The sequence below is a fragment of the Arachis ipaensis genome, chromosome B2, assembly GCF_059453495.1.
Source record: "Arachis ipaensis isolate K30076 ecotype BB chromosome B2, ASM5945349v1, whole genome shotgun sequence".
Lineage (NCBI taxonomy): Eukaryota > Viridiplantae > Streptophyta > Magnoliopsida > Fabales > Fabaceae > Arachis > Arachis ipaensis.
Genome location: NC_142437.1, coordinates 101,530,878 through 101,545,727, shown reverse-complemented (window position 1 = coordinate 101,545,727; position 14,850 = coordinate 101,530,878). Strand labels below are relative to the sequence as shown.

At 32.2% G+C, this 14,850-nt stretch overlaps 1 protein-coding gene and 1 long non-coding RNA gene across 3 annotated transcripts; one reads left to right on the top strand and one right to left on the bottom strand.

Annotated features, from left to right (window-relative positions):
* Window positions 1–595: 595 nt before the first annotated feature.
* LOC107628441 (membrane protein insertion efficiency factor) lies at window positions 596–7,396 on the top strand. Its single transcript, XM_088503623.1, has 5 exons — window positions 596–728; window positions 5,927–6,213; window positions 6,312–6,371; window positions 6,783–6,923; window positions 7,020–7,396. The coding sequence occupies exons 2-5, from the start codon at window positions 5,982–5,984 to the stop codon at window positions 7,085–7,087; spliced, it is 501 nt and encodes a 166-aa protein (XP_088359749.1). The 5' UTR covers window positions 596–728; window positions 5,927–5,981; the 3' UTR covers window positions 7,088–7,396.
* A 2,423-nt stretch (window positions 7,397–9,819) lies between these two features.
* LOC107628440 (uncharacterized) lies at window positions 9,820–14,406 on the bottom strand. Of its 2 annotated transcripts, none has more exons than XR_001617789.3 (4): window positions 14,125–14,406; window positions 11,154–11,745; window positions 10,367–11,074; window positions 9,820–10,282 (listed from the first exon to the last, which is right to left on the bottom strand). It is a non-coding gene; the product is annotated as an uncharacterized LOC107628440 (long non-coding RNA). The 2 variants fall into 2 exon arrangements; XR_015904796.1 differs by having other exon boundaries at window positions 12,422–14,387.
* Between the last annotated feature and the right edge of the window lie 444 nt (window positions 14,407–14,850).

The following is a 14,850-nucleotide window of genomic DNA, read 5'->3' as shown; positions in this document are numbered from 1 at the left end:
CCAAATGTATCACATGATATTTGTAAGACCCCAAGTTTTTAAAAATTAATTTAATAAAATAAAATTTGATTTAGTTATTATTATTATTATTATTATTATTATTATTATTATTATTATTATTATTATTATTATACCTCAGCGAAGCCTTAAGAAAATTAAAACAAAGGAAGCCAAAGGTGGCTTATGCATTACTATATATATATATCATGACATTTAACTTTGCTTTGCTTTGACAAATCATTCTTCCACCAAATAAATATCTTCTCCAATTCATTATGCTAACCGAACTTGTACTTAGGAAGAAAAGAAAGATTGGTGACACCAAATCATCTATTTATCACACACGACCTTAGATCATAACACGTGCCTCCTTTCATTAATTGCACATATTCCTTCTTCATTCACCGAACCTGATAAAGAAAAGAAAAGAAACACCGTGAGAGAGAGAAGAGAACGGAAACCATGGAACCGTGAGTTTCCAACTTCGATTTCTTGAGATCCGTAACTCCAACGAAAAATCTAATCCGGTAAAAGTGTTCGTATCTTCCTCCTCTACGTGTTGGCGTTATTTTTGTCCGGTGAAAGTCGATGGTGACGTAACTCCCCTACCCCTTGAGTTCGGTTAACTGGAGTTCTAGGAAGCACAGACGATTTCTGACGCTTTCTCCTTCAGCAGCTCGGTCAGAAAGCTTCTCTGGAGCTTTCGATAATTTTGATTTCATACGAAGGTAGGGGATTTTGTTTTGAAATTAACTGTTTTTAAACTATGAATGCCATGGAAGTCTAGTGGGTATTTGTAAATAATTTATGATTGTTTGCAATAACTGAATGATGAGTTTGAGTTGTGTTTGTGACTGAATTTGATGAATATGTACTTGATTTCTCGATTGAAAAGAGGTTGAAAATGGTTCAGTTGGGACCCGAAAAAGGGTGGCTAACCCCGAGTTTTAGGGGAAGTGCTGCCGAAATTTTATAAAAATCTAAGGTTTTATTTGAAAAGTTATTTTAAAAGATTTGGTTTTGCAAAATTAAATTATTTGAGATTTATTTAGTTGAGAAAAGGTGTATTCTATTTTTAAACTAGATTTATTAAGAAAAACATAATGTTTTAAATCTAATTTTGTAAGGAGAGATTTTGTTCTAAGTGTTGTTTTGAACTCGGTTTATTAAGAAAAAGAATCTCTGCCACAGGAGAGCAGAAAACAAGGATTTAAGGAATATATTAATTAATGAAGTGTCTGCCACAGGAGAGCAGATGTGACATTGTTTGGGCCTTAGTGCCAAATGTAAAGTGGGAACGCCCACACACTGAGAACTGTTTTCCAGATGTACGCTTATTGATTTGGAAAGTCACACTGATGCGGCCTAGCCGTACGACTTAAAGTCACACTGATGCGGCCTGGCCGTACGACTTATAAGCACACTGATGCATCTGGAAAACCATATCTGGGACTTGTGCCCGGGTAATGTCGGGAGCGGGTAGGCAACCGACACATGAGCTCATGGCCTGCGTTAGGGATAGACATGCATCATATTGATTGCGCATTTGTATTTGATTGCGCTTGCCTGTTTTATTACCTTGTGATTGTATTGTTTGTCTTGTTGTGACTTGCTTGTACATTGAATTGAATCTCTTGCTTGCACTATTTGTTTGTGAGTGTATTAAAGTGATTACGAGTTGACATTTGACTGAGGATTAACTATGTGGCTGAGAGACAGAAAATGTGACTATTTTTATATTTAAAATTTTGTTTTGAGTTTAAAAATTTAAAGAAAAGTAATTATTTATCTAAAGTAGAAATAAAAGTATTTCCAAAGGATTAACAAAATAGTTTTATTGAGTAAAGTTAATTATTTGCATTAAATTCATTACTTTTACGGCATTCCCATTCCCTACTGAGAACGTGTGGTTTGTTCTCACCCCAAAATCTTCCACCCTTTCAGTGACACAGGTTCGAAGATTCAGTTAGAAGATGCAAACGACTAGTAGTTTTACTTGTGATTCCTGTTATTTTTATAGAGTTCCCTCGCCCTTGTTGTTTTAAGTTTTATTTTATCCAGAGGGATAGGTATTGTATTTGAGTTTTATACTAAATTCATTTGTATAGCATTTGTTATTATTAATAATTGTGTGATTTTAATTACTACAAATAATTTTCTGGTATTTCCTTATAAACTGAAACGCGATATCGACCTAAAGGCTCAATATTAAATAGTAAATAAGGAGAACAGGTTAGTAACTCCTTACTTTTGGTACGATCATGACGTGCTAAAAGTTAGGGTGTTACAATATTCTTTTATTAAAATTGAGAGAAAATATTTTTCTCCAAAATTAATAAACTCATTTCCTAAATTCTCTCATCTATCTCTCTCCCTTTTTTCTATTTCTCTCTACCCTTTCCACTTTATATATAATTTGTAATTTATATTTTATATTAGTAATTTGACAAATCAAAATATGTCAACCGATATTTTTTTATTATAATTAAAATAAAATTTTTCTTTCAAAATTAACAAACTCCCTATCTCAGTCTTCATCTTTATCTTTCTCTCTTTTTTCTCTCATTCTCTATTTTTTCTATTTTTTTTCTACAAAAAATAAAATTAATAAAATAATATAATTTAAATAAAAAATATTATTATATATATATTTTTTAGTATTTTATTTAGTTTTAAATTTTAACTACTTATCTTTCTAATATATATTTTCATTTCTCTTCTTTCAAATATTTATTAAATATAATTTAGAGAGAATACTAATATTGTGATTAAAAATTAAAATCAAGATTCAATTGTTTAAACAAAATTGATTTTGAGTTAATTTTATAACTATCAATATAATTTTTTTATGCTAATATCTAATTATATTTTTATATGCATAGAGAGAAAAAAATATTATTTTCAAATAGCAAGCATAAAAATTAATTATTTTTATTTGTGCAACAGGCTTAATACCTAATCAAAAGTATACAAGTTAAATCGTTTTCAAATTTTAGATAACGAATATTAAAATTAATTATTAGTAATAAATTAAACTCTTTCACATTAAAATAATAACTAAAAATCTTATTATTTGATTTTTTATCTACAGAAATCCTGGTCTTCTTAGCCGGGAGACTTTTGTCCTCTACGATTGTTTTGTAAAAGTAGTTTGATTCTATAAATCTTTTGTGTCATAATCTATAATGTCAGAATAAAACCGACGTAGTTTTAAAAGATTTATATTCCCATAATGTAATTACGAGTAAAAATACTAGTTGATACTGAAATTTAGTATTGTGTTCAAGGTTCTGAAAACTGAACCGGTCATCGAACCGCTCTAGCTACTGGTTCACTGGTTCATAAGTTCAACCGATTCGACCGTAGTTGAATTAAAAAAACTGTTTTATAATAAAATAATGAATAAAAATATAAATAAACACATTAAAACAGAATTTGTGATTGACTATCACTAGATCCAGCAGGAAGAAAAGGTTCATTCGAAACCGAATTATTCTCAACAATATTATTCCTAAGTAATTCTTCGTTAATACTGTCATCTATACCTAAAAATTACCAGCAATCCAATAACAATACAATCCAATTACAATATCACAGTAACCCACTCTAACCTAATAATTTCAACAAACAATATCTAAAATTATTCAACAATTATTTAATTATTCAATTATAAATAAATTAATTATTAAGGCCTCAACAACAAAGTTTAAATACAACCGTTATTAAAATGAGAAGAATTTCATATCACTTTTCAATGCAAAAGAGAAGGGAAAAAACCGTGTCATGCTTAGACAGTTAGATTCTATATTCATCAATCATCAGTTTTAATCGTTTACTAGTTTAGTTTTAGTTTCAGTTTCAGCTTGTTAAATAATATTAATCAATTACATAACAATTAATCAATGCTTCAACAGTAAGATTTAGCACCGCCAATGAGTAATAGCTCAAATGGCATAGTCTCTCTATACTTAATTAAGAGGTTGCGGGTTCGAGTCTTATATATTTGGTTAAAAAAAAAAAACAGTAAGATTTAGCACCCAACAATTAATTAATTATCAATGCTTCAACAATTAATTATACTTCAAGCAATTAACAGCAAAATTTAGACTTTAGAACCAAGAATTAATCAATGCTTCAATAATTAATCATGCTTTAAGCAATCAACAGCAAGACTTAGAACTAATAATTAGTCAATGCTTCAACAATTATTATTACAAAAAATAAAATTTATACCTAACTAATAATTAGTCAATACTTCAACAATTATTATTACAAAAAATAAAATTTATACCTAGAATTAGAAGCTAAAAGCTTGGAAAAATGTAGAGTAAGCAAGGACAGTAACTGACAAGAGACAGGACGGTGGCTGAAGGAGTAGAAAGGTTGAATAGAGCTGGACGGTGGCTGAAGGAGTAGAAAGGTTGAATAGAGCTGGCGCCAGCGGAAAGACACTACGCGACAAAAAGTGACGCTGGCGATGGCTGCAATTTTCGAAGATCAAACCGAGCTGACTTCGTGACAGAAAGTGGCTGCACAAACAGAACTAGATGACGTTAGCTCCACGGAAGTTGCGACAGTGGCGGTGACTGGACGGAAATTGCGTCGGAAGCTCGATGTGAGTGCTGCTTCTGCCCGTTAGTAGAGAATGAGAATGGAGACTGGAGACATAAGAGGTGAGAGTGGAGACTTGAGAGGAGAGGGCCAGAGGGGTGAGTGGGTGACTAGGGTTTCCCTTTCAGCATTCCAAAACGTAGCGTTTTGGCCAAATTTCAAAAACCGACCGGGTCACAGTTCGATTCGACTGATCGATGTCCAGCCGGTTCGACGGTCCAATTTCGATTTTCAAATCTTGCGATTTTGTCCTCTGTTCGAATTGTGTGTTGGCAATGATTTTCGGTTCGACCAGTCAGTTCGAACCGATTTTCAAAATATATTTGTATTTGATAATTAAATATTAAAATTAAAATTTTAATCGTAGACATAAAATTTTAATTTTTTTAATATCTTTAAAATTTAAAAACACATAAAATTAGAATATTTGAGAATTAAAATTAAAATGTTAATATTATTTAATTTTTAAAATAATCTTCATTCAACATTTTAAATTCCAAATCTAATTCTACAATTTTTTTTTTAAATAGAATTCTGTTTCGAATAGAATACTGAACTATAATTCAATTTTGTATACATTACATAGGTCCAGTTTGATTAAACAACTTAATTAAGTTACTTTTGAAAAAATAGTTTAAACAATAAATGCTTATATTAAAAGTAGCTTATAAATAAGTTATTTTGTATTTGGTTTTTTAGTTCTAAAAGTACTTATTTTAAGAAAAAAGTGATAAAAAATTTTTTATTATGAGGGAAGTCATTTTTTTAACTTTTTCTTAATCACCAAAATAACTTTTTAAAAAATTACAATTTTGTTTTAAAAATTGTACCAGATATTAATACTACACATTTTCATAAGTTAAAAATTAAAAAAAAAAGTCACTTATAAACCTATCCAAACGGACTTAAGTCATTAATCCAATACAAAAATTTAATTAATTTCTATTTTTTAATCAATGTCAGTTGTTGTCATAAGATTACTTAGATGGATGTCTATTTATGATAGACGATTCAATATTTTCAAAAAAGAGTACATACAATAAAATATTCATCTCTCCTCCTTCTTATACATGCTAACACTTCTCTCTCTTTTTATTATAGATATATAAATTATTCTTATTATATTAAAATTATTATATTAACTAATATTAATACTAAATTTTCATACTTCTACTTTTATATTTATTATATCTTCCTTTATTTATTTCACATCAATCTCTTTTTCAAACAGGGTGTTATAGACTTATAGTCATTTTTTTTTTGTACATGTGTATTATTAATTTATTATTATAATCCATTCATTATATATCTGTAGTCCAGGGGCGAAGCTGCATTAGCATTAGCAGCGGCGCGTATGTCGGCGCGTAGTTATGGCCTGCGTCGTCTACCTTCCCGTGCCTCTGAACTTCCATTCCGATAACACTCCAACTCGCCTTCAACTCCGAAACCCTAATCCTAATTCTCTCAGAATCGAAGCCACTAACCGCCACGCTCTCATCCTTCGCCTCCCTTCAAGTTCAAGAGCACCGCGCCATAATTGCACTCCAACTGTTCGTGCATTCGACGAACAAGATTCCAACTCCGAAACCGAAACACTGCCAGGTGCTCTCTCTCTCTCTCTCTCTCTCTCTCTCTCTCTCTCTCTCTCTCTCATATTATGGAAATGGGACTTACTACTTTAATTGTTTGTTCTTGTTCAGATGCTGCGGTCAACAATTTGGGAGTCAAAGCCGCTCTCTCCATGTTGAGATTCTACAAAAGTAACCAATTTTTTTCTTTTTCAGCTTAACTTCCCTTCAAATATGAAATTAGATTTCCTCTGAGCTAATTATCAACTTAGAATTCCATTTGCTTTTTTTTTTCATTTTATGTTTTAATTAATGTTTGTTCATTCTTTGGGTTTATGGTTGTAAATAAAGTAAAGTTTACTTCTATGTGCATGCAGTTTCTTTATTTATGTTTGTTCTTTACTATTTGGCATGAGAGATGTTAGTTCCAATATATTTTTTTTTATCAATATTAGCCAACACTAAGCTAGCATTTTACTTTTATATTTGTTAGAATTTAGGATTTAAAGAATAAGATTTAGAATTGGCCAAGTATTAACGAAAAATAATAAACTTTATTGGAGCCTGTAACATTGCTCATTTGATATTGTTTCATGAATGCAGGGGAGATTTCACCAATCTTGCCAAAGAGTTGTCGTTATATCCCAACTTGTAGTGAGTATTCCATGGAGGCTTACAAGAGATATGGAGTTGTGAAGGGTACCGTCTTGACAGCGTGGCGCCTCTGTCGCTGCAATCCCCTCGGTATTGTCTTCTAACTTTGATATATGTTGTGTTTGCTTGCAGTTTGAGTTCTGGATGCTTAGATTTCGTAGCTAAATTCTGTTGAAAATTATGTAGGTGGGCATGGATATGATCCTCCTAGATGGTTTGGCGAAACTAGTCCGCGTGAAGAACTTGATGACTGAATGCTCGTTATACATACATAATCAGCTGTTCTGTTATAATATTGCTATCGGTTTTTGCCTTTTCAGGGTTCTTTCTTTGGCTTGATCATTGCCACCAAGCACCAATTTAGCATTTGAAGTCCTTATATGTGCTAATGTGAACTTGTAATAACTTATTTTTTTGGTGTGGCTTTGTAAGAATGCAGTTGTTCTGTTGTTGATTTCTTGTAGTCTTATTGAAATTGGAGTGAGAAGATCTATGTCCATAACAGGAACTGGGAAGAAACATTGCTGATGATAATCAATTGAACATATTTGTTTGAAGTTTAAGTGCCAGTCTTTTGTAGTCTTGAGTCCAACATGAAGATAGACATGCCATTCATATTAGGTTAACAACATTCGTTGATGCGTTTTACAAATGATAGGACTACGTTTTACAAATGATATGTGGCACTTGCAAAATCCTACACCACTATCACTGGACCATACGGCTACCACCTTCAAAATCCACCATAACCAAAACCCAATCACCAACACCACCAACAATCCCATAATCAAAACCCAGAAGCTAAAGGACTCATTACCAACACCTCCCCCAGACACCATCCCAGGGCTCGGCCCCCCAAGCCCCCATCTCTAGAGGATCGCCCTCCTCCGCTGCTCTGCGTCCTCAGATTGCCTTCATTAGATGGCAGATGCCACCTTTGCAGCCCGTCGCCAATGCCGTTGGGGATTGAAGGGTTTTATGACTTCGAGAGGCCAATATAGAGAGAGAATCTGTTTTTTATATAAAGTTTGTCATGTAGTAATTCTGTTTATCACATCATTCATTTTTGTTAATAGAAAAATTCTTTCACAAATGGACACTTTTACATTTTTATATTTATTAAAGATATTTTTGTCGTCAACAAAAATTAAGGATATTTTGTCAGCCCAAGAAAATTCAGGCGTGTTTTTAGTGGTTTATTTTTTTTAATTTGATTTTGCTATTTTATAGAAATATAGTTTTAGTACATAATTTGCGAGGATCTTCTTGTAGTTTCATTTTCCATGTTGTAAGTTGTCAGTACATCGGTACTTTTTCGTTATGTGTACTCACTCTTATGCATCAAGAAGTTTTGTTAGCTTGACTAGCTAAGTAAGTCTGTTTACGGACTCTTGTGCGCTTAATAATCAAACTACATAAGTGTGCTTGTGATCAATTGAATTGTATTTGGTACGTTATATTGAAAATAATTTTCTTCCGATAAGAAACGTAAAATAAGCGTCTCACCCAAATTTAATCAATACTAAAATCAATTTGTGTTAAACATCTGCATAACCAATAAAGGATGGAGATATACATCATTTGGTATGGATCTCATATACCTCACTTATGTTAACAAAATTCAAAATTAAAAAGGTGAAAGTGAGTAAGTGACACACAAGCTAATTAAATCTCTTTGTAGCAAAATTGATTTTTATTATGGAAAATTCTGAAGTGTTGACGGAGAAAAAAAAAAAAGCATGAAATATGACACGTCGTGATTGTAATGTATTCATTTTCGTAGGTTGTTAAGGAAATTTAATTAGGAAAAAATTAAGGGGTATTATATGGGTTGTTGGGTTGGAAACATGAGTTGTGGAACTGAGCAGGAGATGTTGGGCCTTTTTTCTATAACTATATTACATCTAAATTAAAATCAGTTATGAAAGTATAAAAATATACATTAAAAATAAATTAAAACACATATATATATATATATAGTTGATTTTAATATATAAATAATATTTTTATTTTTTTTCTTATATTTTTATAATAGGTGTTTTGAAGGAGAGGAAAAGGAGATTGTAGATAATTTATTGTATTTTTTGTGGAATGTATTTGTTTTCACTTAAATTTAAAAGCTAGATCAAAATATAAACTATGAACAAAATATAAAAATAAATAAATTTTTATTCACTTAATTAAAAAAAAATTGTGTTAGTCAAATATAGTTTTCTTATTGATATTTTCATTTTGATAGCTCAATTAAAATGAAGAATTAAATTATAAAAAAATAGAATCTTGAAAATTTAAAATTATATCTTTTGGATTGCGTGGCACATGTTAATAAAACTAAAAGAGTATATAAAAAGTGCATAAAGAGTACACAAATAGTACATGAAGAGCACATAAATAATACAAAAGATATATTAAGAAAAAAAAATATTGCATTCTTTTATATATGTGCATATCATTTTTTTTGTCTGTGTCTCGATCCCAAATATTGGAGCTGTTAATTCGTAAAATTAAAAAATTTAATTAATTTATTGATTATGGATACTGCACATCCATAGAATTAGCATATTTATCATAAAGCTTTTTGTATGCACTATGATTTAATTTGTGAATCCGATTTTTTTTTAAATAAAAAAAATTCTTCGTTTGTTTATTTTTTTTATATCATTCTACATGGATTCATTTTTTTGGCAAATTCATTATTTTTTTGTTTTGCATGGATCGAATCATAATGATTGATTCTAATTTTAATGGATCAAAAAAATTTTGTCATATGAATTTGTTGAACAGTTATAATTATGTCTTTTTTTAAGGACTGAAAAGACACCATTAAAATTTAATTTCTTTTAATATCAACACTTATAATAAATTTTTTTAATGCATCAATACTTATAATAAAAAATATATTTCTCTAATGTGAAGTAGCAAATTTAAAACATAGGATGCAAGTCAGACATTACACCTAGTAATGACAATGACAGCATAACTGGTATAGTAGCAACTTAACAAGATAGTATTCAACTTAAACTAACATGATCCAAAAAAAGGGTTTCATCCACAATAATCTGTCATCATTCCCTAAATTCAGAGTATTTCAAATTTAGATCCTTGAACTTGAAAGCTCATAACCAAAATACAAATTAAACTAAGACATCAAAAAAGCATAATTATTTGTCTTCAGACTGCATAGCTCTTCATCACTTCTTTCTTAAATGCTTGAAACTGGGATTAGAAATAAACTGGAACATCCTTGATGCAATACCCTTACTTGCAGCTGCAATTGTTTCTGTCGAGATGCCTTGATTTGGTCTATGTGGTGGTATAGGAGGTAGAGTGCGAGACTAGACTGGTGCAGGATGATGTAGTCTAATGATAAGCTGCTTGGATTTTGTAGTCGGTGCAATAGTTGCTCCAAAATTTGTTGCACCCTATGATGAAGGAGACGACATAGTATGCTACAAAGAGTAAACAAAGTTATGTTAGCATACCTACTTGTATAATGACACAAATGGTAGGTCTTTAACACCAATTTTACTCACCACATTAAACACAAAACTTGCTGCATTAGCTGCTGCCTGAGATGGATTAGAATGATCAACCACATTCTAAAATAATGAAAAAATAGCCAAACATAATTCCAAGTGTGTCCTTGTAGAATTTTAAAAAAGGCACATGAGCCCTTAGTGATTTTTAAAATATCCAACTTAGTCCTTATGGAAGTATTAAAAATCCTATCCAGTCCTCGCGATCAACAACTACTACATTATTTGATCATGGTTATTATCTGCACTTGTGGTACTGATTGCGAGACATGGATCTCATTTGCAGGTTAGTTTGATGTTTCAGAATTTGTTCTTGCCTTTGCCTTTCTTCTGTTTGGGTTGGTTAGTCTTATAGTTGTTGCTGCTCGAGGGCCTTTGCAAGTCTTGTAATTGTGGCCAATCTCTCCGCACTTGCTACAAGTAACCTAGAACATCTTCTTAACTTTGTTACCATCAGTTATGCTAGCTTAAGTTTCATATGGCTCTTTGCTTCTTCTCTTGACTGGTTTGCCAACTAGCCTCTTTAGCTTTGGGAGAACTAGATTCAGATAATTTGTTTCTCCTAATACTCCTCCAAATTAACAAGTTGTATGTAGTGTTAGTATGTTGCTATTGCTACCCCAATCTTAAGCAGTGGGTGAACATATGTCTCAGGTCTGGCACCCCTTCTAGCTATGGTATCAAGTGCATGAACGCAAGAAAGACCTACAAATACAATTTATTTAGCAAAATTCAAGAACAATTTGACAATTGATATTTAACTAATATAGTTTGGTGGGTGTACCAGTTAATTTCCAAGCATTGCAGGTATATTTGTTGGTGGACAGGTTGACAGAAAGCTTCTTGGAGCCTTGTTGAACCTCAGAGATTCTCCTTTCGTCGTCACCAACCCAAATTGGATGTTAATACCTGACGTCCTTCATTATATCATCAAGTCATTTCTGTTGAGTCAGTGCCACCTCAATTCCCATGTGTGTCTCCAATACTTGTTTGTATTTGGTCATTCTTCGCATGATATAGCATTGAAGCTCCTCACACATTGTAAGAATTGGTTTTGACCGGTAATTCACTATTTTTGCATTCCAAACCTCGCACATATTGTTGGTGAGGTTGTCACACTTTGGCCTGTGACTAAAGTGGGCTTTGGTCTTGCAAGCAAGGTCAAATTTGGATAGATAGCTCCATGCATCTTCATTGATCCTTTTCAACTTCATACTTTCTTGGAATTCGGCATCAATGGTACATTTAGCACATTTCCACACAATATTCTTGACTTGCTTATCCTTGTATCTATTTGTAAAATTCTTTCAGATATGCCTAACACAATTTCGGTGATGAGCATGCGGCATCACCTCCTTTAATGCAGGCAACAACCCCTAAGAGCAAGTAATTAAACACAAATAAACTTAGAATTGTTACATATAATCACAGTAGCAAGCATTTCTTAACCACCAGCGACCTAACATTTAATCATCCAATAATTCAAATAAATGACAACTCAATCTGTAACATATACTCACCAATTCAAATTAAACTTAACTACCACAGTTCTAATCTTCAATCAGTAAGTAAAATAAATAGTAACAACAACTTTACATTTGGAGTTATATAATATAGTCACCAACTAGTAACTTTAACAAGTTATTATCGTTTAAATTCAACAACTTTACATGTAGAGTTCAATAACATAATCAGCTACTAGTTACTTTTACGAGCTACTAACATTTAAGTTCAACAACAACTCTACATTTGGAGTGCTATAATATAATCACCAATTAGTAACTTTAACAAGTTATTATCATTTAAATTCAACAACTTTACATGTAGAGTTCAATAACATAATCTGCGCTACTAGTTACTTTTACGAGCTACTAACATTTAAGTTCAACAGCAACTTTATATTTGGAGTTCTATAATATAATCACCAACTAGTAACTTTAACAAGTTATTATCATTTAAATTCAACAACTTTTACAACTTTTACAAGCTATTAACATTTAAATTCAACTAATTTAGAACGTTATCTTTTGTTGGTCCGAGATTAAATTCTACCTATGAATATATTGATCTCCAAGGTTTTCTTGCAATAAGGTGAGGAACCACTTCCAACTCTCCTTAGTTTCACTGTCAACAACAACAAATGCAATCACGTAGAAGTGATTGTTTGCATCCTGACTTACAGCGAAAAGGAGTTAGCCCCAAAGTAACCCTTCAAGAAGCAACTATCAAATCTGAGTAATTTTCTACACTCAACTTTGAACCCCCTTTTACACGCGTCTAGTGAAATGTATAGCTTGTTGAACAACGGAAGGGACTAAGACATGGGGGTCACATCTAGAATGGTGGAGCTCCCTGGGTTACTCCTATGGATCTCTGACAGATAGTCCCTTAACTTGCTGTATTGTGTTATCTCGTTGCCAATCACATGCTCTCTTGCTTCCCTGAGGACCCTATATACCATCTTTCCATTAATCATAATATTGTAGTCGATCTTGATATACTCATAAGTCTCACTTAAGGTTAGGTGAGGCTGAGTTCAGAGCCACTTCTCCAGCTTCTTGGCTACCCACTTTTGACTTACCATGTTGCTTCTGAATTCTCTGGCACAAATGTGTTGTGGAATATAAGTCTTGATTTGATAACTCTAGAACTGATTATTCTAGGCACGGTATATAACACTATCACACTAAGCTTTACCCTATAGCTGTAAAGTAAAGGCGATAAAATATCACAGTACATTATCACTCGTCCCAAAATCTAAACACTAGATAGAAGATCTTAAATAAGTATTGCGGAGGTTTAGAAAGTTAGAGGAATAGTTAAAAACTAAAAAAAAAATTCTATTTTTGCAAAACAGAGTAGTTATGCATATGCATGCCTTCCGCGTATGCATGGATGCTGAAATTACCTGTGCCGCGTATGCGAGCCATCTCTGCATACACGAGCATGTTGAACAGAGTGGTTAGCCCGCATCGCGTACCACCTGCCGTGTATGCGAGCCTTCAAATTTTTCAATTGTCGGATATGCATACCCTCCGCGTATGTGAGAGTACTGGGCAGAACCTTTTTCTCGTGTACGCATGACCTCTGCTTACGCACGAATGTATGTGTATTTTTTCAAAAAGCTGCTAAGTGTAAAAAATTCAGTTTTTTACACAAAATTTCAAACGCGCATAACTTTTTTTTTAAAATCGTTTTCTGTCCGTTCTTTAAGCGTCATAAATTACACGAACCCAACTTTTATTTAAGATAAGTTTCACAAAATTTGAGAGTCCGAAAACTAAGTTATGACCCGTTGAATTTGGTCAAAATAGGTTTTTACCAGAATTTACCAAAACCTCTAGTTTTCAAAACTTCCAAACCAATTTCAATATATACCACACCAATCTCAATTTCAATATATACAAGAAATCACATGTTATTCCTTAGAAAATGTCCACCATAGTAAAAAACAGAAACTACAAATTTCTCCATCTAACTGCAAGAACAATATACTTATAATCAACAAACAGAATTATCAAACCCTAAACAAGTCTATTTTGAGAATTTTTATAAATGAAACCCAACCAAAGAATATAGTAACTACATGACAATATACTCTGTAATTGTCAAAATACAAACATGCAAAATCCAGTATATTCTGTAAATTGTCAAAATACACACATTGTGCTCTGTACTTAAACACTCATAACTAAACAACAAATAATTCAAATTGCTATAAACATATTCAACATAACAACATAATACATTCTCACTTTTTTCGACGAGCGTGTTCAACGGTCCTCACATTCACTTCAGTGAGTCTTGGCGCTGATCATTGCTGGCATTTTCAGAAGAGACGCACTAACAACACTCACTCAATGCTAATGTCGACGATGATCAACGTTCATCACGATGGTGCTGTGGAAGATATTGTGCGATATGATGATCTAGTGATGAAAGGGTTGAAGTGGAAGAGAAGAATGTGTGGGGTTTGGGGTCTTTTTCAAGTTAAATGGGTTGAAGTGAAGGAGAAGAAGCGCGACCTTCAATCTCCTAGAAAACGCAACGTTTGGCCCACAATTATGAATGTTGTCATTTTGATGACACGGACGAAGACTAATTTGTCCTTCCATGACACGTGTACATTTACCGGACATGCTGGACACTAAGTGTGCCACTTCAACTTTTTTCGGTAGCTACAAACGAAAAAATCGGTCTGAGGACTGTTTTAGCCGACAAAAAGAAACTATAGAAATTAATGTGTATATTAATTTTTATAGAAATTAAAATGTCCATTTTTAAAATATTTAGAGACTTGTGTGTGAATATTTTTTTGAAAAAATTCATAAATGATCATGATAATTATCTAAAAAGACAACGAATCTCTTAACAAAAAAAATATTCAACCTGATTCCTAATTAGTCTCTGTGTCAATATTTTTTTATTTAAAACCTCGTAGTTCTTTCGAGATAATTGTCAGAGACCGAATTTGATATTCA

Excerpts from the sequence above, each read along its gene's own strand:
- LOC107628441 (XM_088503623.1), top strand. The coding sequence starts at position 5,982 with ATGGCCTGCGTCGTCTACCTTCCCGTGCCTCTGAACTTCCATTCCGAT. Across the intron at positions 6,372-6,782 it reads CATGTTGAGATTCTACAAAA|GGGAGATTTCACCAATCTTG; the intron begins GTAACCAATTTT and ends TCATGAATGCAG. Across the intron at positions 6,924-7,019 it reads CTGTCGCTGCAATCCCCTCG|GTGGGCATGGATATGATCCT; the intron begins GTATTGTCTTCT and ends AAAATTATGTAG.